This window comes from Tupaia chinensis, unplaced genomic scaffold, assembly GCF_000334495.1.
Source record: "Tupaia chinensis unplaced genomic scaffold, TupChi_1.0 Scaffold000317_1, whole genome shotgun sequence".
In the NCBI taxonomy this organism is placed as follows: domain Eukaryota; kingdom Metazoa; phylum Chordata; class Mammalia; order Scandentia; family Tupaiidae; genus Tupaia; species Tupaia belangeri.
In genome coordinates, this window is record NW_006159810.1 from 3,543,434 (window position 1) to 3,569,259 (window position 25,826).

General features: G+C 36.7%; 1 protein-coding gene across 1 annotated transcript in view; it reads right to left on the reverse strand.

The window, feature by feature from the left end:
- SOS1 (SOS Ras/Rac guanine nucleotide exchange factor 1) overlaps positions 1-25,826 on the reverse strand; it is a gene marked incomplete in the record, with an annotated part of 130,821 nt that overhangs the window by 33,305 nt on the left and 71,690 nt on the right. The window contains 5 exon segments of the mRNA XM_014588926.2: positions 205-286; positions 10,226-10,881; positions 11,660-11,787; positions 21,840-21,938; positions 22,018-22,128. Coding sequence (XP_014444412.1) covers positions 205-286; positions 10,226-10,881; positions 11,660-11,787; positions 21,840-21,938; positions 22,018-22,128 — 1,076 coding nt within the window.

Below are 25,826 nucleotides of genomic sequence, written 5' to 3' on the forward strand. Positions count from 1 at the left end.
TAGTTTTCATGTAAAATAACCCCTATCTTTGTACTTAATAACCAAAGCTAACATTTTTGTAAATAAATGGTTATGCAAGAGATTTTACTTATTAAAACAGTGCTTGTGAACTACAATTTAAAGTTCATCCAATATATTCCTGAGAAAATGTAAGATCTTAATTCTTTAAAAAAAAAAATAAAAAGAATTTAAAAATCGACAGACCTTTCTATTATAAGACTCAGTAGTTCTTGAGGTTTGCAAAAGGACCTGTATGTTGTAAGAAATGTCCGAACAAAATTAGGATCTAAGAAGAAAAAGGGAAAATATATTAAAATCTTTGCTTCAGAATGATTAAAACTATTACTTACATTTTCAAAAAGAGATCAAACGTCAATTTTAAAAGTCCCATGATATTCTGACACATAAGATGCTCTGTACGCCGTAATGTACTGTAGCTTTAGTGCTTCCAATGTTAGTGGCAAAAACACTGACACTAAAAGTTTACCAGCTTATTCTTATTCTCTATACTGTGACCCACTGGTCTTAAACTCATCGCCACAGGAATGTGCACAGAAGAAAGGTAAAGGCACAGCATGCAATCAGGCCCCACCCGCTACCAAGGTTTCTGAGCATCACCAGCTGGTTGTTCTCCCTGGCCGAGAAAGGGATGCAGCCGCAGTACCCCATTCATCACGTCCTGATATCTAGACTGCTTTATCTAGGATCAGTAATCTAGATCTCTTTAAATCATGTTAACAAAGGAGACACCTAGAAATGAATCTTGTAAGACAGATTAAGTTACAAGTTTCTACATAATATTTGCTAGAGATCTTAGAACTACTAAAAGATGCTTACAAATAATACCTATAAGCTATCCGGACTAGTAAATGTGCTAGAATATGATGGCTTGGTCCTTTCTCTGACTTTTAATTCCTTTTATTTCAAGTAGTCACAATGAGAGGTCAGCTGTAACAGACATCTCCAGCCCCTTCCCTGAAAGGACCTACTTTTCCTTCACAGCTCCATGAGGTACAACAAGAGGCTGAGTGTGCTCACTCACCCCACCCCTGCCCACTAAGACCAGGCCTGCTCCCACCTCTCCTGGACATTAGTCTAACAAAGCTGTAGATAAAGGCTGCTTTCTTCAGCATGAGAGATCAGGACTGTCATCTTCTGCTTAAAGAGGAGAGACATCACCTCCTAATGGGGGAGGGGGAAGCACTTACTATAATTTAAATTTCATCAAGGCCCACATCTAGTTGTAAGAGTCTTTACAAAGAAGGAGGGGAAGTGCATTAACCCTAATCTTGTTGGGAGCATTCTTTGCCTACTTAAATTATGGACTGGTAAACTCGAGGAGAGACATCACCTCCTAATGGGGGAGGGGAAGCACTTACTATAATTTAAATTTCATCAAGGCCCACATCTAGTTGTAAGAGTCTTTACAAAGAAGGAGGGGAAGTGCATTAACCCTAATCTTGTTGGGAGCATTCTTTGCCTACTTAAATTATGGACTGGTAAACTCTTAATTTCATAGAAAATTCAATGAGAGTAGCAAATGTCTTTTTGTGAGACCACACACTAGATCTAATGTTTATAAGACGTACAATGTTTTTTATTAGCATAGGATTTAGAAAATCAGAATATATTTGTTTAAAAAATTTCTATTTAGGTTGATTCTATCTCAATAAGAACCACCCTAAATGTAATCTTAAAATATTTATTATACAGTAATTTCCCCCTCAAACACAAATTCATAGATTTATCACAATCTGTTTCTAATCTGTTGGTACATGAGGTCATCAGGATAATGAACTGATTTTAAAACTCAGACAACCTAGAATTTAAGATTATAATACTCTTTTGAAGAAAACTTTACAGAATAAAAATACACTAGGGGCCAGCCCAGTCATAAAGGGAACCAGATCCCACATGGCTGACTATAGTTCGATTTCCAGCCTTGATTGCTTGAAAAATATGCTGGGCCTGTGTGCCCCAAGGTTGGAAAGATGGAGAAACAGAGGAAGAAAAGATTGAGGTTTGACTACATCTTATTGGGGGGATGCTTTCTCTCTCTCAATTAAAAAAAAATATGCAGTGGCTTTAAATGCTTCCTATTCCTTTAGCTTTACACCTTCTCAGGCTAGAGTTGGTTACTGATAAAAATAACTTAAATACACTTTAGTAATTTCCTTTCTGTTGGTATTTTATTGTTTGTCTTCAGTTACAGAGATCCTCAAAAGTTAAAGACTAATGTCTCATCCAGAAGAAAAGATATTAAAACAGAAGGCTGTACAAGATTTTAAAACAGAGATTTTTATCGGTTTCATCACAATCCTCTCTTTCAAGACTCTTCTTCCTGTTCTGCAAATCTATTTGTAAGGTGAGGCTCCTCAAGCAGCATGTGTGTAGGAAGCAAAGCAGTGGCCACTACAGAGATGCTCACTACATAGTTGTCACTGTTAGAGACGGCCCACGCCCTCAGTATAGAGTGTTCCAAGCACCCCTGAGCTGGTTGAAATGTAGGTGCCCCCTCCTTTTAAAATAAAACTTTATTCAAGTATTTAAAAATCTAAAATCACATCCAGATCCATTTTCAATCACCACTTAAGTCAGGCTAAAAAGCTGTGGGATACCAAAGGTACTTTTAAGTTGAAAAGCAAAAATAAAAGCAAATTCTAAGTGAATTAATCTATGTTTTAAGAAAACTGTGGCTATTTTTTAATGGCAAACTATTTCAAAATGGACTTTTCATCTTCTTAAGCCAAAACTTCCAGCCATTTGGGTACTTTAGTAGCTGATGATAATGCCATGATGTGCCTCAGTGCCACACTGGTCAAAAGGGATCACGTCAGTTCCTGACGTCTGTTATCATTTTCTCAAGAACGCCCCATCATTTATTCCACATGATGCTGTCTGACGAGAAGCGCAAGTGAGAGACGTAGCTAAGGTTTACGCCAAGTCACAGAATGGTGTGACAGAAACAGAACCAGAACCTAGATCATGTGATCCCTGATCTGGTGCTCTTTTTCTACTGTATTTTGTAACCTCCCTGGATTAAAGGATCTCTGAAGGTTTCTCAGCTGTGAGATCTAAATATAAAGAATTAATCCATGAGTTATATAATCATCTTAGAAATTTACATAAATGATTAATTCAGAATGTAGTTATAACTGCTAATTTCAGTTCACAGCAGAAAGTCACTGAAAAATTAGCAGTCTAATTGTGATTCTGTAACTCTTGATAAGCCTTCTTTCAGATTTGAGGAAGTAGCAGCTGTACCCCTGTATTCAGAAGACTAGTTTCTGTAGCTGGCAGTGAAATATACACTTCCACAATCATCACTGTTATATTAGACTCTACAGTGACTTAAGTTTAAGTTGTTTTTAGTTTGACTAGAAGTAAGAGCAGTCTAGCCAAAAAAAAAAAAAAACCCAGAAAACAAAACAGCAGAAACTAAAAATAAACCAAGAAAGTTTGGCAAATTTTAAGTACTTTCAAAAACATCTTCAAGGCAGCATATATCCCCAGGCTTATAATAATTTATGTAACTCTGGAGTCTAACGTAGTGAAAAATTACTAAATGAAAAAAACACATTAAGAGAGGATATCTGTATTTGAAATTTTACACAAAAGTCATACTTATTATAGGAGCTATTTTTATTTCTGTTTCACTGATTTCTCCATTTCAATGAGTAAAATATAGTCCATGTCACATCGGCCACTAGAAATGTTTATATTCTTGATGATGTAAAGGGGTAAGATAAATTGGTTGAAAAGTTACTCATCAATAAGGACAGGTAATAAAATTTTCTAAGGATACAAAGTACGCCTACTTCGCAGGCAGTGATAACTGCTGAGTGTTACACTGCCTCTGCTGGCTGTGGAGGAACAATTCTTTACCTATACTCTAAAAGGATGTTTCAGAGGCAGACAGAAGGCAAACACACAAAAATATAAAAGCCATGCTGGGTTTGGCTTTAAAACATTAGCATAAATAAATAATGACAGAAAGTTAAAAAAAAAAAAAGTCTATGCTGTTATTCTCCTTTGTTTAGCCCTTGTTTATGGAGGTAATTCTACAAAGTTCTTTCTAAAACATGTTCCCCTGGTAGATTTCAACATAATAACAAAAACTTTCTCTAGGGGCCAGCACGTGGCGTGGTAGTTATGGCACTGGATTCCCACATGGCTGACCATGGTTCGAGCCTGGACTCAAGTGCCTTGAAAATCACACTGGCTAAAACATATGTGTGTGGCCATTCTCCCTAGGGGGTGATTTCTCACTTTCCCTCTCTCTCTCTCTCTCTCTCTGGAGAGCACATGCACCCTATTGCAACAACAAAAAAACACTCTTCTGAAGTTCTTTCCCTCCTCACCATTGCAAGTAACAATACTCTTCTACCTGATCCTCAAATACCTGTAGTAAAGTTTCCATCATGTTCATTAACTGCTCTCCTTCCCCCTCAGCAACACCTCTCCATACAAATACCTGCCAACTGGACCATGGCAAGCTGCTTTGTTAGTTCAAACATGGGCTATACCTATCTGCTGTTGGCCTTCTAGCTCTGGTTCCTTCACTGTAAAACCAATTGTTTGATATTTTACTACTGCACAATTCTTCAAAATCTCAAGAACTCTGAATATACCTATGTTAGTGTTTGGAATATAGCATACTAGATTTGAGTTGATAAATTGATACTTTCATCTTGGTCCCTTATTTGATAGGCATTTGACATTTGGCAAGATCAATGAAATTATGAAGTATTTATTACATAAAAAAAGTTATTTATGTAAAGAACACCCCCCCCAGCCACTATAGTGAAGCACTGTTAATCAGGATGTGTGTTCATGTGATAATGCTCCCCTTAATACAGCCATTTAAAAAGCTACAAGAAACAATAAGCTCCTCAACAAGGATTTATAAACAATCACTCTTGAATTCCTTAAACAAGGAAACAGACGCTATGCTGACGCACAAACACTTTAAAAAAATCAGAGGATTTAAAAATAGAACAGCACTGCCCTATAGATCAAAAATTGTTCAAAAGATTTTAGAAAGTTAAAATTCCTAAACTGATCTTGTATAGGACATACTCAAAACATCAAATGTAGGGTATGGAGCATTTTCTATATAGTGCAAGCATAGTATAGCAGTAAATACTTTAAAGAAAAACATCTTTGGCTTAAATTTTTTAAAACTGTCTTCTACAAAAAGGGAAGTTCAGCATGCATGGGAAACACCTTTTCCCCACACTTCAATATGAAAAGCTTTTACTTTCCATGTAAAGTCAGTTCTGAGTTACTACCCTTATCTCAAGGTCATCTTGTTTTTCTAAAATAGATCACCAAACTGGACATATCACCACTAACCATGTCTCTACCCATGTTGCTTTAGGTCTAATATAATTACTTTGTACTTTATTATCTATAGTAATTCTGTAACAGAAGTAAAATTTCCTACTCTTCTCTCTCATTTTTTAAACACACATTGCTTTGTGCTATCTTCCTTAAAGTACAGAAATATCTTCATATCACTGCCAGATATAGAATGATGTGTCCAACTGCATAATTTTCCCCTAGTGTTTGGAATGAATCCCAAAGGCCTGATGTAGTTACCGAATTACTATATGGCTGGAAACACTGGATCCGAGAGACAAACTATAAAACTAGATTCGAAATAAGACCCTGTTGCAATCTTTAAGGAACAGTTAATCTTAATTAAAAGTTTTTTCCAGAAACCTTTGCTTTTGCAGAGCAAATTACACTGAAGACAATGACTAAGTTTTGTCAAAAAGCGAAAGAACAAACATCAGACTATACAATAAAAATCTGTATATTATAATGGAAGTTTATCTGCAATCAGAACTTAAGGGAAAAACTACTCTGACTATAACTTTAGAGTAAACCATATTTGCTCAGAAATGAACAAGCCATTTATATTATCAGCAAGTCAAACAAAGCAAGAAATTAATTTCCTTTATTTTTATTATTCAACACATAAAATTTAAAAATCATATACTAATAAAAATCACCTTGTATGAGCCAGTATAACATGGCAGAAAGTATATGTGATTGAATAGAGAAACCTGATTTCTAGCTCTTCTACAATTAACTGATGATATATATGACTTCTAGCAAATCTACCTTCAGGAGTCCTGGGGTTTTTGTCTGTAAAGTGAGGGCTTGGACATCTCTTCTAACCCTAGAGATCTTTATCTCCATTTTGTAAATTATTGTTAAAACACTTGAGAGATCAAGTTGGCTGATGCCACAATAAAGTCTGAATTAAGTAAGGTTAAACCATTTTCTGTTTTTTTTTTTTTTTATGACAATGTCTAACCAACATAAAAAAGATCTAAAGATGTCTGTAAGTCGTATCATATTAGTGATTATATTTTCTCATGAATTATTATATCCAATGTCTTCTATTATAATTCTATATAAAATGTACAAGTTAAATTTTAGCTTTTGTTTCAGTGTAAACCACAGCCTGTACTGTATGTTCTCCAATAAAAATACCTATTAACAAACTAATCAAACCAAAAATCCTTCTTCTTTGGGGAGGCTGAGAAAGGCAAGAGGAGAAGAACAGACAAGTAGTTCAAGTATCGTTATAGTGAGGACTCGAAGTCCACTGCAGCTGGAAGAGACCTTAAAGATAACTGCTTTCAGTGGCGTGGTGGTTGAGTGCTGGACTCCCACATAGCCGACTGCAGTTCAAGTCTCGGACCTGGTGGCTTGCTTTCTTACTTTCCCTCTCTTTGTCTCTCTCTGGTCAAATTGAAAAAAATAATAATAAAGTTAAATATTTAAAAATTAATAACTGCTTTCAAGTTACTGCAGTTCATAGATGGTCTATTAAAAACCGTCTATCTCACCATGATTGAGTCTGTAACAGACCTTACAGAATAGTCCAAATAAACTAATAATTAACACTACAGTGTGTGTACTATACACCATAACTCATGAAAGCTGCTTGTGGATTTGTTATATCAATAAGATATCTATTATACAAATTTTAAAATTCAATTAAGCTTCAAAAGAATACATAAAAGAAAAATATCCAAAAATGTTACCTATAACACTTTTAAAACACTGGCATTTTATTTCTCAAGAAATTACTAAAAAAAAATTCTTAAAATACAAACTCATAAAAAATTAAATATTCTCATCATTAAATTTCATATACTTAAACCATTCAAAATATTATGCTACTCAAAAGATAAAAATTGATATAAGGAGAACAACTATCAGAAGTAACTAAACAAAACAGTAAAATAAAAGGTACGGTTCTCAAAAAAAATTATTACGGTTCTGTAATTGCTTATTAATAATCCTAATTCTGTGAAATTCACCAACTTAAACATTTTATCATTATCAAATTTTACAGAAACAAATGGACTAAAAATTTTGGAATCTGAAAATGTTTTCCAACCTAAATACCACTGACTCTTGATAATAAACACCAGTAAATCTTTAGTGATTGCTGCTTACATTACTCTACAGGAAAAAAAAAAAAAAAAGATGAAAACTTCAGTCTTCTAAACACAGATAAATATCTAAGGATTAATTTAAATATCCAAGAACTCAATGGTATTTAGGGAAAATGATGAAGTGATGACGCACTGACAATGTTTATGTTGTAAAACTTCTGTGAATCCTCTAAGGACAGAAAAACCAAGATAATGGGGCAAGAAGAGGAATCTGAAATTTCATAACCCTAAAAATACCTAAATAAATAACAAAGAAACAAACACTTTTGAAACCACACATCTGGATAATTTAATAAGACATTTTCATAGGTGTATTCTACACAGATCATAAAGAGCCTAGAGAAGATTGATGAAGATCAACTAAATAGGTAGGCAACACTAATTACTGAAAATTGTATCTTGGAATCAACTTTATATGTAATATATATATATGATAATTTACTTATTTTAAGCAGCTTATTTAAATTCCCTGTATTTATAAGTTTTTTTGTTTCTGTTTTGTGTCAGTAAACTGAAGTTTCATGGTGAAAAATCACAGTAAAACCCCACTAGTCTTCTCTCCCTATATTTCACATCCGTCTCATCTACTGTCTGCTTCTACTGAATGACGTGTACTTAGAGGAAGCAAACTGTTTTTCAAATTAACCTAGGGAAAAGGCTAGCAAACGAACGACTTATATAGGGGCCAAATAAAAACTGAAACCAAAACCAAACCAAATAGTGGCTGATTTATCCTAGATATGTAGAGATAACGAAGCAGATTATACTTATAAACTGCTTTTAAATCATTAATAAAAATATTATTCTAACTTTTAATTTCACTGAATACTAGGTAGCCCTGATAATTTTGATGGTACTTTTTTTTTTTTAGTTTTTTGCCATAGGACACATGCACTTGCATGAGAGAGAGAGAGAGAGAGAGAGAGAGAGGGAAAGTGAGATATCGTCCCCTAGGGATGATAGCCACACCACAACCCCTTCTCCTCCATTTTCCTCTTGGGATTTTGGGCATGCACGCATATGCACCTGACATGATTTTCAACTCTCTGGGTCTGGGACTTGAATTGTGGTCAGCCATGTGGGAGTCCAGCACCTTGACAAATATGCCACCTGCTGACCCCTTGACAGTACATTTTAAAAACAGAAACAATATTGTTGAATGTCATTCACCTTTACTAAAGTGGGTAAGACATAGATATCTTTAAAAATTTAACTTCACTGGTACCAGAATAATTTCTGTTGAGAATTCAGAATCCACATTTAGGAGTTTAAAATGGAAGAAAAATTTCTCCAGAAATACACATTTCCCAGAAATAGGAATGCATTTAGATAAGATGTATGCGTATGGAGGTTAACTTTCACACTCAGCTTTAAGAACAGCACTTGTGGGAGCCAGCAGGTGGCATGATGGTTAAGGGCGCTGGACTCCCACAAGTAAATAGCAGTTTGAGTCCTGGACCTGGTGGCTTGCTTTCTCACTTTCCTTCTCTCTCTTACTGTTCCTCTCTGGTCAAATTTAAATAAATAAATAAAGTTAAATGTAAAAAGACAAAAACAAAACAAAACAGATTTATGAGTTAATTTTATTTTAAATCACTTGACTGCCTTTGAAAATAAATTTATATTTGTATTTATCAGAAAGCTGTCATATAAAGTATTTCATTTATTCTTTACAACAACATTCTGAGACAGCTATTTGATGTTGATTTTTGAGATGAAAAACTTGGGTTCTGAGACTTTTAGGGACTGTGATTGAGTGAAGATGCCAAGCCTAAATTCAGTGTTTTCATTATACCACAACTGTACTGTAGTACACAATTAATTATCAAGCTTTCCACAATGTAAAGAAGTTGAAAGTTGAAGAACAGATTGTCATTTGTTACATTAGAAGATATAAAATTAATTCTAAAAAATGAATCATTATATTTGTTCTTTACCTCTCAACCATTATGTTTGGTTCTGCTTTTAGCAGTCTTTCTAGGTGGTCTGGAAAGTTCCTATGCTCCCCTAGATTTGTCTTTAACTGCCCTGCTAAGGTTAAACTGTTTTCTTAAGTAACACCAGTTATAAAAAGCAAAAAAGAAGAAAAAAAAGGGAAAACTTAAATAGTGTACAGTAACAGAAGCTATCTTCATTAATCTCAGTAATTTGTGAAGAAAAATATGATAAAGGAATAAAAAACTTTTTCGATTCCAACAATGATTATTTACCACTAACTTTAGTCTTGTTCCTGCAGCTTTCTAACTGCATAAATTTAGCCAAATGACTTGATTATCTCCTCTGTAATTCTGATTATAGGGTTAAAAAATAATCTACATAGGCCAAACACAGGGTCTTGTAAGTAGGTGGGTGCTGCTGCTTGGGAGCTGGGAGCATTCGAGGAGGCAGGGAGTGTGCGCAGGCCAGTCTGGCCCAGCCTAAGCAGGGGTACGTACCTGTGGTCGTAGCTAACGGAGACTGGGGCAGGAAGACTGGGAAGTGGCAACATCCTTTCAAAAATACCTCTCCCCTCCCAGTCCTTACCAAGTCTTATGAAAAAATAATAAATGTATGTGAATATGGTAGAAGAAGTATACAATTTCAAAGAAATATGTAGTAGTGGTATTTTCAGTCAAAGAAAATGAACTCTGATAGTACACAGGCCTTTGATTGTTGTTAGTATTCTATTTTTGGCACAGTGACCCATGCAGCAAAGAAAATCAGCTTGAAGCAGAAAAACGAAAGTGACAGGCAGCTTCGTTTCTTACCTGCGTACATATGGTACGTAAGCCTCTCTATAAGTTTAATAACAGTTCCTGCTTTGATAATTGGAATTCCAGCCTTGGGCTGTATGTTCTCTTCAAACAGAATATTCTCTTCAGAGTCAGGCTCTGCAAATCTATAAACATCAGCACTAGGCAGCCTCATCTGCTCCTCCTTCTCTTCCTGTAGCATTGTTACATCAAGCATCCTTTCCAGGGTACTCCGGTACTGTAAAGATATCAATGCTGCCATCCAATTGTTTTTCTCTTCCGCTGACTTGGCAGAAAATATAACACTATTTTCGTCTTTTAAAATTATTTCAAAAGCATGCTTGTATTCATTGGTGTCATCTTTATCATTAATTTGTACCTTTCGCATAAAAAACTTTTCTTTAAGACGATATTCTGCATTGCTAGCACCAGGAAGTCTTGGCTGCCCGTGATTTGATTTACAGCAAATCATTAAGCCATCAAAGAGAAATATGTGTCTCTCATGTTTGGCTCCTACACGTGTAAGAGTTCCTTCCATTATGAACTCATTGCAACACTGTCCAATATCTTTTCCCTCCCAACCATCAATATTCTTCTGAATCTCGTTCATTTTCTTGATTGCTAGTTGTTTCCCCTTCATTTGCTGACTATAAAACCGACAAGCAGATTCACTGGTATAAAGGAAAAGACATTATTAGTACACAGAGTTCATGTAAATAAGGGAGAGTGTAAAGGTACATTTTAAAAAGTTGCACTGATAAGGTGTTTACTACTTCCCCAAATATATTAGTGTTAAAGAATTACACAATTTTGGAAATTTAAGCAACACAGAAGAGAAATTTTTTTTCAGTGCTCTAAAAAAGAACAATAACTACTGATAAAGTTCTACCCTATAAATTCAGCTACAGAATGATTATTTCTACCTTGACTACTAAATATTTAGAATGACAAGTAATGAGAGGTAGCCCAGTATAGTGGGGTAAAGTATCTTAAGAGATTAAAATAAATTATTTAGAAGTGTTTAAATGGACAGACCCAAAGCTAAAAACACGTAGCACATATTATAATTAGGAAAGTGGAAGCAATGTTATCTGAATTAATGCCTTGAGTTATATAATCCCTAAAAAAAGGGACACTACTAATTTTACTCCGACAGAACAATGACACTGACATAAATCTACCCGATACATTTGCTCTCTCTCTCCTTTAGCTTACCAGTTGACTCTCAGGAGTTCTTGTCTGGGAGTATGCAAGGAAAATGCACAAATATGAAAGGTTTTTCAAACAATAACAATTCTCTTGGCTTTGATGTCACTTCCTCTGAAAGACTAAGCTTGTCACTAAAACTATTTTCTTCATTGTTTACTTGAAGAGCGAACTGGGATCGCTGAATTTATACCACAACATTGAGGGTGAAGGGATGATATTCTAAAAAATGAAAATATTCACCTCAGTCTTCGTTTTGCAAGACTTTTAGAACATATTTTTTCCATACCACTCTGAACATTAAGCAAGGCTGTTATTGCTTGTTTTAAACATTCCTTGTCTTCTTGATCTTCACTCTTTTCTTCTAACTGCTGTAAAATCAAAATGACAAATCTGAACCAGTAGAACAGTTTTGGTCATATAATAAACCTATTTTATTTAAGGATAAAAATAACATTCTCGATTCTTTTTATGACAATGAGATAATTAAATGCATCCTAAAATATATTATTCTTTTAAGAAGTGTTTTTCTTCTTTTATATTGTTATCTATATTAATATACAACTAAGTTTTTCCACATTAAAAAAACAAGTGTAGCAGTGGTTAAAAAAAGGTTATACTTTGTGATAGGCAGTAATGTGCAGTTTCTCAGGTTGCATACTACTGAAAAGAAATGAGGGGGTATAAACTGTCTTTTTAACTATCAGAGGACTTAACACAGCACTAGGCACAGAGATCAGATTTTTTTTCAAGTATAAAATTTCATCTGAGATAGGTGAGCTCTGCATTATCACTGAAGAAAACTAGGACAATAAGTAAGATCAAATACACGGAGAAGGGTGCAGTATAAGGGAGAGAACTTCAAAAACAAAACCAAGGATCAGATTTTGATCTGTATCTGTGTTACTGTGGGGCAAGTTACTTGATCTTTGAGCCTCACTTCCTCCAGCTGTCAAATGAAACATAAAAAGCCTTGTCCTGCATGTCTTATGAGATTATTAAAAATCAGAACACTCTGGGGCCGGATGGTGGCACAGTGGTAAAAGTGCAACACTCTGGGGTAGACCACATGGGAAGGCTGCTGTGTCCAGAGGCCTCCCTGGAGAAGGGAAGCACACGTGATCCAGGCTGCCTGGGGGTGGAGGTAGACTGTGGCATCAGAATCCTGTACGAGTGCTGTCTGTTTTTCTCTCCGTCTCTTTCAACACTCTTGGAGGTGCTGTCTCTGCATCTCTCTCTCTCCTCTTTCTCACTCATGGAATAAATAAATAAACTTTAAAACGATCTAAGCACTCTGTAATGGTACAAGTGTAAGTTGTTTTTCTTTGTAGTCCTACAGAATTAACATTAGTGTCATGAAGAACAATCATATCTACATGTTACGATACTGAGCAAAACTAGGCACACACTTACGAAGCTACTAGTCTTATTTATCAGTGGCAAATATCTATGCATGCTGGGCAGAAAGTCTGTGCTTACCAAGAACTAAAGTCACAGATAACTGCTGATTATTAATACAACAAGGTGGCTGTACTTCAAGCAAGCAAATAACAGGGATATAAGTGACAATAATTCAGTAACCTTCTAAACCTGTTCCTAGCCACCAAAAAGGAAAAGTTAAGAAACAACATGCAACTATCAATATTTAAGAACATCTACTTTGTACCATAAAGGAAAGAAATTGAGAAATAAAACCATAAAATATTTAAAGCAATTTATAAAGAAGTTTACTGTTTAATGACTTTCATTATTCATTAGTTCTTTTAAGGATTTTATGTTCACATGTTGATGAGCAGTATTCTAAAGGTCAATACCATATTCATTTCTGATAAAAATTACTTATTTACACACACACACACACACACACACACACACATACTTGTACACGACTGAAAAGTATACAGATTTCCAATTCAATGTCACAAGCCTTTTCTTTTCCCCCATAGGACATGTGCGCTCATTGGAGAGAGAGGGGAAGTAAGAAATCACACCCCAGTGGGAATGGCCATCCCAAAAAACCTCCTCTATTTTCCCCTCAGAATTTTGGGTATGCAAACACATGCGTCTGGCATCATTTTCAAGATTCTGGGTCAGGAACTCAAATCCGGATTGGCCATGTGGGAGTCCAGCACTTTAACCACTATACCCTGTGCTGCCCGCCCCAAGACATTTTTACAAAAATAATTTATTGAAAAAAAAAATATATATATATTTGGAGAGGTTTTTGCTATTGGGCGCATGCGCTTGCCAGAAAGACAGAGACATAAAGTGAGAAATCACCCCCCAGGGGGATGGCCACGCCACAATCCCTTCTCCCCATTCTCCTCTCGGGATCTTGGGCACGCATGCACACGTGCCTGGCGTGAGTTTAAGCCACCAGGTCCAGGACTTGAACAGCGGTCAACTACATGGGAGTCCGTGATATAGCCATTATGCCAACTGCTGGTCTCTACTTAAAATATTTTAATGATCAGTATTTCAGAAGTGATGAATACTATATTATAATGCCTACTTATGCTCAGCTTTTATTTTCTTATTAATTTCTTATGTTCATTATTGAAAGTACACCATACTTTGCACTAAATGCATAATCTGCACTTTCAGAAAAACAGTCTTATTTGTGTTAAGAAAAATGTATCAGTGGCAATTCCCCACATAAAAAAGGGTAGTAAGAAAAATATGTATTGGGCCAGCCTGTGGCCTGTTAATAAATGTAGCTGACTGTATGATTCTAATGTTGGACCTGGCAGATTAAAAAAAGAAAAAAAAAGATCAAGTGTGAATGTGTGTTTGTGTATGTTTATGTACAAGCCAAAAATCTCAAAAGGAAGGAAAAATGGAGAAGAGATTGCCCCACAGGGGGTACTTTAAATACATACGTTAAAACAGAACAACAAAAGCCTTCAAATACCTTTTACTCACAGCATGGCTCTTCATGGTGGCTAGTTAAAGAAACTTAAACACACAGAGGTGGATATGGGTCCTGCTGCTGAACTTTGGGGACAAATAACCAATGCCTGCTGGGAACAGGACTTCTAAAAGGTAACTATGTCTGGAAGGCTGTGGTCCAAGGCCATTTTTACTGGCAATAAGCGGGGCCTCAGGAACCAAAGGGAGCACACAGCTTTTCCAAAATTTGAAGGTGTTTATGTCTGAGATGAAACGGAATTCTATTTAGGCAAGAGGTGTGCTTTTGTGTAGAAAGCAAAAAAAACTAAAAACAAAAACAAAAAAACACAACACAATGACTCCTCGTGGCAAACCAAATAAAACCAGAGTAATCTGGGGAAAGGTTACTGGTGCCCATAGAAACTGGCATAGATCAAGCCAAATTCTGAAGCAACTTTCCTGCTAAGGCCATTGGACACAGAATCCATGTGATGCTGTACCCCTGAAGGATTTAAAACAATGAAAAGTAAATAAATAAAAATGGATTCATGTTCTTATAAATTAGAAATAAAAAAAAAAAACTTTAAGAATAAAAAGGCTTAAAATTTCTAAGGAAAAGAACAGAAAGCCAGTGACTAGGTATTATAAAGAAAGACACTAAGTTTTTTTTATTTAACTGACATTACTCGTGGGCTGAAGGTTGGACTCCATAATACCATGAAGTACTTTCCATCCCTATCATTCTAAACTATTTGTCTCCCACTGGACAGAATTTTTGAAGACATAAAATGTTACCATTAACTTCATCAAGTTTAGACTAAAAAGCAGTAGATAATTTAACACTGAAAACTATATACATTGAGAACAGACAGGGCCAGCAGGCAGCATAGTGCTTGTGGCACTGCGTTTGAGTCCCAGACCAGGCAGCTTGAAATTCACAGCAGGCGCATATGCGTCCATCGGCAAAATCCTGAGAAGAGAATGGAAGAGAGAGGACTGCGGTGTGGCCATCTTCCCAGAGGGTGATTTTTCATTTCCTCTTTGTCTCTCCAGCAAGTGTATTTGTCCTATTGCAAAAATCTCTCTTAAAATAAAAAAAAGTAAATTTGGGGCCAGCAGGTAGTGTGGGGACTGGGCCACTGGACTCCTACATTGCTGACCACAGTTCAAGTCCCAGACTATGCAGATTGCTTTCTCACTTTCTTTCTTTCTCTCTGTCTCTCTCTCTCACGAGCATACATGCCCTACTGCAAATTTTACAATAGTAATATTAAATAAATAAAATCATCCTTTTTTAAAAAAAGGCAAATTTAATGAAAGCACGATCGAAAAGTACACCATTTCACTGAGTTGCTTCAGAATTTAATCACTCAAAGGTGAAGTCAAAAGATATTCTGGTCAGTAACATATAAGGCAATGTTTTAGTCTTAAAAGAACTGACATTAGAGGATAGCAGAATATGGACAACCTGATATTTTGTCCCTGGTATTTTTCATGTTACCTAATCCAGGCACACATACTAATGTCATGCAAAATATACAACTGTAATGCACATAAAAAGAATTATTTTAAAAATCCATTCAAACATGTATTTGATTTTCAATTAAAAATGTTTCAATTGGGCCAGCAGATGGCATAATGGTTACATCATTGGACTCCCACATGGCTGACCACAGTTCAATTCCCAGACCAGGTGACTTAAAACTCATGCCGGGCATGTGTGTGTGCACATGCCCAAAATGAAAATGGAGGAGGAAGGACTGTGGCATGGCTACCTCCTCCCCCCTCCTCCCGCCGATGATTTCTTACTTTCTGTCTCTTTGTCTCTCTGGCAAGCACATGCATCCCTATAACAAAGAAGTCTCTCAAAAAAAAAAAAAATTTTCAAATTTCTGGGTCAGTTGTCTAATAATTAACTAAAAGCATTTTGCATCAGAATATAGTGATGCAAATATTGTTAGTATTTTTTTCTTTTTTCTTTATTTTTATTATTATTCATACATTTAATCACTATACATTAATTATGTTGTAAAGAAACTTTACCCAGTATGAAATACACCTAAGTCCAGCCCAGTTGAGAATACTATACACGTCCTTACCAACAAATAATAAACCATTCTGTGTTCCATAAATTATTGTTAATATTTAAAAAATAAACCCAAAGTATATGTAAATAAAACTTTCCTCGTGAAATTACTTTAAAATGTCATTTTTTACCTTCATAGCTAATGCTATGAAGGCAGCATCTAAAACAAATTTCAGTGTAATAAATGACCTTCCTAATAAGCATTCTTTGCCTCTTTTATTTAACTTAGTTGATTTAAACTGGGCACTGATACAAAATAATTCAAGCTAATAACCATCAAAGAAGTGTGGCTTACTGCTATAGAAACAGTGCAGTAGTAATCAGCATGCAAATAAGACTCAACAAAGCATCATCCTCCTGCCACCAAAGTGATATTCAATACCATGCTTCTTCTCATGGCTGCCTATTTAATAGCATTTTACAATACCAACAATTTAATTCTACAAACACAGTTTATTTAATTGTTAAAAAATGACCAAGTCTTAAGATAAAAAAACACTATATTTTTAACATATCTAGGGAGAACTATATTGTAAAGCACAATGAAAATTCATATTCTTGGGAACCAGCAGTTAGCATAATGGCTATGTCGCTGGACTCCCAAGTGGTCGACCGCGGTTCAAGTCCCGGACCCAGTGGCTTAAAACTCACGCCGGGCGCGTGTGCGTGCGTGCCCAAGATCCCGAGAGGAGAATGGAGGAGAAGGGATTGTGGCGTGACCATCCCCCCTGGGGGGTGATTTCTCGGTTTCTGTCTCTATGTCTCCGTCTGGTGAGCGCACGCACCCCATGGCAAAAACCTCTCAAACAAAACAAAACAAAACAAAAAAACTCATATTCTTTACAGAGATGATACAATTCATCTTTTCACAAATAGCAGCACTTTTACCAGAGATTACTCTTTGGACCCATAGAAATAAGCAGAGGGTGGGACTAGCAGGTGGCGTGGCGTGGTGGTTAAGGTGCTGGACACTCCTACATGGCCAACTGTAGTTAAAGTCCTAGACCTGGTGGCTTGCTTTTTCACTTTCTGTGTGTGTGTGTGTGTGTGTGTGTGTGTGTGTGTGTGTGTGTGAAAAATAAAATAAATGAATGAATAAATAAAATTAAATAATAATTATTAAAAAAAAAAAAGAAAGAAGTAGAGGGTTCCAGATGGTGGCACAGCAGTGACACAGTCGGACTCACACGGGAAAGATCCTGGGTTGGCACCCAAGGACTTCCCTGAGCATGCCAGGGGCACATATGTATACCATGATCCAGGCCAGCTAAAACAAGGGTTGGATTGTGACTTGGAGGCACCTTTGGGAGTGCTCCTCTTTTTTTTATCTCATGGAAGAACAAATGAATAAACTTTAAAAAAGAAGTAAGTAGGCAGGCAGTAGTCAAAATGGTGTATCACATGTCCAAATGAAATTTGGCAGATGAATGGAATTAAAGGAGCTGTCAAAGGAAACATATTCACAATATTCAGAAGAGTAAAACTCAAAATTGTTTTATACATAAAAAAAAGTGCTGTGTCTAATCATTTTATATTAACATAAAAGTTTTCCTTTGTTTCAAAAAAGTAAACTTGGATTCGTCTATTTTTATTTCTGGAAGTTAAATTTCTACTACACTTAAAGACTGAGTTCATTCATTCCTATTACTAGGTCATTAAGCTAACTCCTCACTTATGTGAGGAGCTTAAAGAAGGATGTCTTGTGTGTCGCAGTGCCACAGAGTGTGTATTTTTCAATAGAAAAATACACTATCCAGCAGCCGGCAGGTGGTGTGGTGGTTAAGGTTGCTAGACTACCACATAGATGATCCGCAGTTTGAGTCCCGGACCTGGCGGCTTGCTTTCTTACTTTCTCTCCCTCTCTCACTCTGTCCGTCTCTGCTCAAATTAAAATAAATGAATAGTTAAATAATTATTTAAAAAAAAAAAAGAAAAATATAGTATCCAATCTGAAGTGACTTCCAAAAACTCACTTAAAAAATATTCACTAAATAAAACCTATTTCAGACAAATAGGTTGATTGATTGACTGAGGGTAGAGGTTTTTTGCCTTAGGGCATGTGCACTCGCGAGAGAAAGAGACAGACAGAGACAGTGAGAGAGAAAAGAGAGAAAAAGACAGACAGAGACAGTGAGAGAGAAAGTGAAAAATCACTGTGCAGGGGGGAATGGGCACACTGCAATCCCTTCTCCTTTCTCCTCCTGGGATCCTGGACATGCACGCACGTGTGCCCAGAAGTGTCAAGTCACCAGGTCCAGCACTTGAACCATGGTCGGCCATGTGGGAGCTCAGCAATGTAACCACTATGCCATGTGCTGGCCCCTCCATTCAAAGCATAACAAAATATATAGTCAAGAAATACATAATTGTCTAAGATTTGGGATTTTAAACAAAGATTTATCGTAAATTGTGTACATATGTGAAGAGTTCATCACAAAATGTCAGAATACAAGTTAAGATGAGGTGTACACCGAGATGCTACTGTATATTATTTATGAGACACTAGAGCAGACCACAGTATGGAAGATATAGTCACTGAGTCAGCAAATATATGAAATATATTTATCTTGTGAAGGGCTGCTAAGAAATTCTTTATAGCTAAAGCATAATACAGATATGATCAGGTGCTGAGGGAAAGTGGGAAGGACAGCGTGGTGCAGCTAGAGAACTGAGACTTGGCGTCACAGGACACAGGGAGCCAACTGCACTTGTCACCCTGCGAGCTCCAGGAGGAGCAAAGTCCATACAGGAAGGTCTACAGAGGTCCAGGGAACAGATGCTGAGAACCTGTGTAAAGGCAGTGTCCGTGAGAAGGGACACGGCAAGCTAAATTCCATAGTCATATCTGGAGTTGAGTCCTGATGATTTGCTAACAGGAGAGAGAGGTATCAAGGATGATACTACAGCTTCTGGGAAGGGCCTGATCTAATAACCAAAGATATGGAATACAGGAGAAAAGGACAGACTTGGGTATGTACCAGAGAGGAAAGTGGTAAGGGAATAAAATGATAAAAGTTTACACACCTAGCCCCTGTAGCCTAGTGGATAAGGGAACCAGATCCCACATGGCTGACCATGGTTTGAATCCTGGCCCCGGTGGCTTGAAAAACATACTAGGCATGTATGCCCCAAATCCCGATAGGATGGAGCAATGTAGAGGGGATTGTGGCGTGACCACACCCCACTGGGGGATGCTTTCTCCCTCACTCTCTCTGCCTCTAGAGAGTGCATGTACCCTTTGGTAATTAAAAACATTTTTAAAAAGTTTAAGATAGCTGCAGGACAATAAGAACAACCTCTACAGATGACAATATTCTACATTCTTTACTATACATGAAGTACTTTTACATACATTATCTTGGTTGACAGCAACCCAGTGAGAAAAGTAAAGTGTTTCAAAAAAGCAAAGTGGGGACTAGCAGTTGGTGTAATGGCTCTGTCGCTGGACTCCCATATGGTCAACCGTGGTTTTCATCCCGAACCCGGTGGCTTAAACTCATGCAGGGTGCGTGTCCATGAGTGCACAAGATCCCGAGAGGAGAATGGAGGAGAAGGGATTGCAGCGTGGCCATCCCCTGGGAGGTTATTTCTCTGGCGAGCGTGCGTGCCCTATAGCAAAAACCTCTCCAAATAAATAAATAAATAAAGGCAAAGTGACTTGTGATAGGCCACAAGCTAGTAAGTTACTGAGCTAGAACTGGAGAGGAAACATTAGACTTCCATCAAGTCTAATGAGCTCTCAGAGCCACTCTGCCACAGATAAATTCTGGCTACTTTCCAGTTAGCACTAGTGCCTTTGGGTTTTCTGCCTCTAACTGCTTCAATGTTAATGTGATTGCTTCTCAATATAAAATTACCAAGTTCGGATTGGCACCTGGGGTATGGCAATACACAAAATAAGAAAAAAAAAAAAAAAAAAAGAGAGATCTAGTAATAATTACAGAGTTGAAAAAAAATCTTAGACCTTTAAGAACTGAAAGGTACTGAAATGTACAAGTTAATGTACTGAAATAGTATATTAATGCTGAGGAATGGAGAATACGAAAGGATTGGAATCTGTGGATTAATGAGGCAAGTTTGCTCAGTCTGCTGTTAATTTTGCTACGTAGTTCAGGCAGTAATGTGAACCAGGAATACACATGCTTAAATCAGGAGAACTCTTCTAAATTGCTGAATGATGCACTTATAAATTAAAATTCTATTGCCACAGTTAAAAGTTTATAAAATTTAATCACCTCTCCTTGGGGGAATAAATACTTAATTTCTCTTACATAAGATGATGGGTTTCACATCTTTTAGAACCTTCATCAAAGCCCCTTATTCTTACATATAAATTAGTAACTCCTTCCAAGCTTCAAATGGCTTTGATTCCTTCAGAATTTCACTAGAGGCTCACATAAAAATTCCATTATTGGAAAAACCATTACAAAGAAGGATTGTATAACATGTAACAAAACTGTCTATAGATGTCCTATTATGTCTATGGTTAGTCATGTGAGTTTTCTGTAAATAATTTTACATACCAAATGTTTCCTCTTGCTTATCCTCTTAAATAATCATCCTATATTTCCAATGACCTTAAATGGCATGCTGCTTGCAATCTGAAATAGATTGCTAAGAGCTTAACTCTAGATTTTTTTTTTAAGGTTCAGCTATTTATTTCTTGAGAGAAAGAAGAGAGAGAAATACAGGTATCCCAACAGGCAATCTGAGAGCTTAACTCTAGATTTTTTTTTTTAAGGTTCAGCTATTTATTTCTTGAGAGAAAGAAGAGAGAGAAATACAGGTATCCCAACAGGGTCTCCATGCCATGATCCATTTCCAGTTCCAGCTGGCCCAGATCACAGGCCCTCATGCTTGCCTGGCATACCCAGGGAGGTCCTGGGAAGCAAACCCAGAACTTCTCTTTAATTTCAGTGTACCACAGGGTTTTCTCCATTTCCCCCCCAGTCAGTGCTTCTTAATAATCTGAACTGTCATCAAATGGGGAATTTTGGCTGGGATTATGTAGATTGAGTGTTTCTAAAGTAATAAAAATCTGCTTAATGAACAGTGGCAAATTTATGCTAATTAGGTGAATTAACTTTACCTGTTACTTTGGCCTAATCTTCACACTGGGTCCCTTATCTGAGTCCCTAAATCTGCTCAGGTCCCCAAATGGAGTCTTGGATGCATAAATTCAAGGTTGTTTTCAAAGAATTGGCTTTGCAAATAAGTAAGGACCAAGATAAAAATATCTGACAATTACTTTAGAGTTCACTATTAACGTTAAAGAAAAACAAGCCATTCTTGCAGATTTTGTTACATTTCTTTAATTGGAATAAGAAAATGGACACATGCTTATGTATATGGCTGCTCACACAGTAAACAGTAACTTACAAATGAAATGGTAAAATATTTCTTTAATCCCATGTGGATATTTTATAGATAACAATAAAATTTTCTTACCTTCAAAAGTTCAAAATAATGGAGACAGTGGTAAACAGGGGCTAGAAGTAGCCTGGGTAAAACATATTGAACAGCTTCTTTGAAACCTTCGCCTATTGACTAGAAAAAAAAATGATTACAATTTTTTTTTAAGTTTACTTTTCAGACACCATACATCTTGATTTAAAAATTACTATACCTGCAAATAAAGTGCTGCCCCAGGCTTTGATAACTGACTAAGGAAGCGATCATGAAAACCAGGTCGTAAAATATCTCGAGCATATGATTCGTAAGGATCAAATGCAAGCTCCTTAAAAAACAGAGAAGGTAAAACATCAATACTTTCTCTAAAGTAAAACATAAATAAACTTTCACCATAAACACAAAAATATATTAATGTATTATCCATGCCAATACAATCATATTTCTTTTAAATCTTCAAAATTATGATTATTAATTATCATCATTTGCTATACACTTGCTGGACAAAGAGAGAGAGAGAGAGAGAGAGAGAGAGAGGAAAAACCACCCCCAAGAGGGATGGTCATATCACAATCCTGTCTCCTCCACTGTCCTCTCAGGATTCTGGGTACACATGCCCATGTGACCAATGTAATTCTGGGATTCGAATGGTGTCGCCACCTTAATCTCCACCTGATGGCCCTATTAATTGTTTTAACAGAATAAATCTAATATTCTCAGGAAAGGGAATAAGTCAGTTCTTTCTAATGAGTGATAGGATCTTTGTATGTGGTACTACTTCTCATTAAAGGATTCTAGATGTGTTACCAACAAACATGGCTGTTAAGAGTGAGCAAATTTTGGTTCTGGAAAACCCAAAGCTTAACTTAAACAACAAACATAGATAAAGAGTGAACATTCAGAATATGGATGTCACATGTTTATTTCTTCACAGTGTTTTCTTTGTGGTGGACTTTTACTTTGCTATATTGTAACCAGAGGTAATAGTTGATATCATCTATAATTCATTGTTAACAGTTTTTACAAAACAATTAAGCAGCAATTTAACCAAAACTGCCCAAAATTTTTAACATAATCATTATAAATCACCAATCATTAATAAACTAAATTCTAATGGCTAGGTCTAAAAGAGTACAATCTACTGATTTTGATGATTTCTGAGGAAAAAGAGTCAACATCTTGATTTTAGCAGGAAGAATATGACCTCTACTCTCTTCAATCCTGTACCCTATTTGAGGCTGGCAGGTGGCATGGTGGTTGAGGGAGCTGGACTCACACAGCCAGCCACGGTTCGAGTTCCGAATCTGGTGACTTGCTTTCTTGCTGCCCCTCCCCACTCTGTCCCTCTCTGGTCAAAAATAAAGAAAGAAAGAAAGAAAGTTAAATGGGATCATTCTTTAAAAAAAAAAAAAAATGACACAACTACTGTGAAGAGGTTGGCAGGTGGTATGTTGGTTAAGGCACTGGACTCCCAGATGGCCAAATGTGGTTTGAGTCCTGGATCTGGCGGCTTGCTTTCTCACTCTCCCTTTGTCTGTCTCTCTCTGGTCAAACTGAATAATGAAAATACATAAAATTAAATAAATAACTCTTAAAAAAAAAAAGAAAAAAATCTATTGTGAAAATGGTGTTCTATATAGCAGCAAGAGCTCATTTCCATAAGGGCAATTCTAGAAAGGGGAAGAGGACATCTAGTGGAGGAGTGTAGTAGAGAAAATAAGAGGGAATGCTATAAAAGTGTCTATGCATTAGTTATCCTTTATGTTGTTTTCAGATTGCCTTTCAAGGGAAAGCTAAATACCACCACCACCAGATCGGAAATCAGAGGACCTGAGTTCTGATCACTGTGAAATAAAATATGGCATAAAAGTTCCAAGTTGTTCTGGATTCCTTCAGCTGTCTTCTCAATTAAACATTTTTATAATAACACTAGATGCTGTAGACCATTGTGTATTTTACAGAAATAGCTAACAAGGTTTTAACAATAACATTAGGAAAGAGATGTGAATAGACTAGATGGCAGAGAATAATAAAAATGTGATAAAAAATGTATTATCTTGGATCTCTTTGAGCCACTACAAATGATCACATGCAGCAGACATGTCTGTCTTCTTCTTTTAAGAAGCTCTAATTTATTACAGAATTTTGAAGATAACAGGTAAAGGAAAAGCTTTATACAGTATAGCAGTTTAAAAGCACTGGCTTTAGAGTCAGGGAGACCCGCGTTCTAATTCATACCCTACCATTTATCTGTGAGACCTTTGACAAACTGCTTATTTTCTGTAAGCCTGCTTCATCCCTGGAAAATGTGGATAATATCTACTTTACAGAGTTGTTTTAGGAATTAAATGAGATATATTTGAAGTGCTTATACTAACACAGAATAAACACTGAATAAATGGTAGATAGTACTATTTGTTTTTGTTTTGTTTTGTTTTAACTTTATTTTAATTTGACCAGAGAGGAATGAAGTGAGAGACAGAGAGGGAAAGTAGGAAAGCAAGCCGCCAGGTCAGGGACTGGAACTATGGCTACCCATGTGATAGTCCAGCGCCCTAATCACCATACCGCCTGCCCGCCCTTTGTTTTGTTTTTTTTAAATTTGCCAGAGGACACATGCACTTGCTGGAAACAAAGAAAGTGAAAAAGCACCCCTCCCCCCCATGGGACATGGTCCTGCTACAATTCCTTCTCCATTTTTCTCTCCTATTGGGATTTTGGGGCATACACATAATGCACCTAGGGGTGCTTTTCAAGCCTCTGGATACAAAATACACAGTATTATCATTCTAAAATTGCTAATCTCAAGAGAAAAAAATCAATAGTGAACTGGGAATCTAAACTCTCACCACAGTTTTATTCCCTTTTTTCCCCCCAGTGAGTTCCAAAAGGTGCATGTACTTGCCAGAGAATGAAGGGGAGAAAGCACCCCCTAATGGGCATGGTTGTGCCATAATCCCTTCTCCATTTCTCCATCTTGTCAGGGTTTTAGGGCACACACGCACAAGCACCTGGCATGTTTTTCAGGCTGCTGGGGGTTAGGATTCAAAACACAGCCAGGCATGTACAAATCTCTCCCTTATCTACTAGGCTACTGGCCAGCCTACATAGATTTATTCTTGAGAATAAATTTGTAGAATGGCAAGCACTTCAAAGAATCCATGTATGAACTGTAATCAGTTCACTTGTTAAATGTAACACAAGATTTACAGAAAAATATAAAATTCATAATTAACTAAAAAGCATAAGAACAGCTAAACCTAACTATATCCACCATCTAGCTCAAAAAAGCTACATGTTTTATAATACTTGCCTCAGCCTTTTAAAAAAAAAAAGAAAGAAAAGAATATAGATGAAACTGATCCCGCCTAGGCTCTCCTTCACAAGCCTGTCTCCTCTCCTGCTGATCCCCAGAGGCAGGTATTATCCTGAGTTTGGTTATCATACTTAGGTTTTTACAACATAATTATGTATGTATCAAGAATTAAGGCTTGGGACCAGCAGTTAGCATAATGGCTATGTCGCTGGACTCCCATGTAGTCGACCGCGGTTTGTGTCCCTGGACCTGGTGGCTTGAAACTCACGCTGGACGCTGGGCGCGTATGCGTGCATGCCCAAGATCCCGAGAGGAGAATTGAGAAGGGATTGGGCTGTGGCCATCCCCCCTGGGGGGTGATTTCTCACTTTCTGTCTCTCTGTCTGGAGAGCCCAAGTGCCCTATAGCAAAAACCTCTTCAAAAAAAAAAAAAAAATTAAGGCTCTTTTTTTCCCTGGCTGCCTGAGGATATACCACCATCATAATAACTATCCTGGTAATTATCTGTACCAGGAAATGCATGACCAACCGACTACTTCAGAGGAAACAAATGGTCATTGACGTCCTTCACCCCGGGAAGGCAACAGTACAGTACCTAAGACGGAAATTTGGGAAAATCTAGAAAGTACAAGGCCACACGAGGTATCATCTTTTTTTGGGTTCAGAACCTTTTGGTAGCAACAAGACAACTGGCTTTGGTATGATTTACG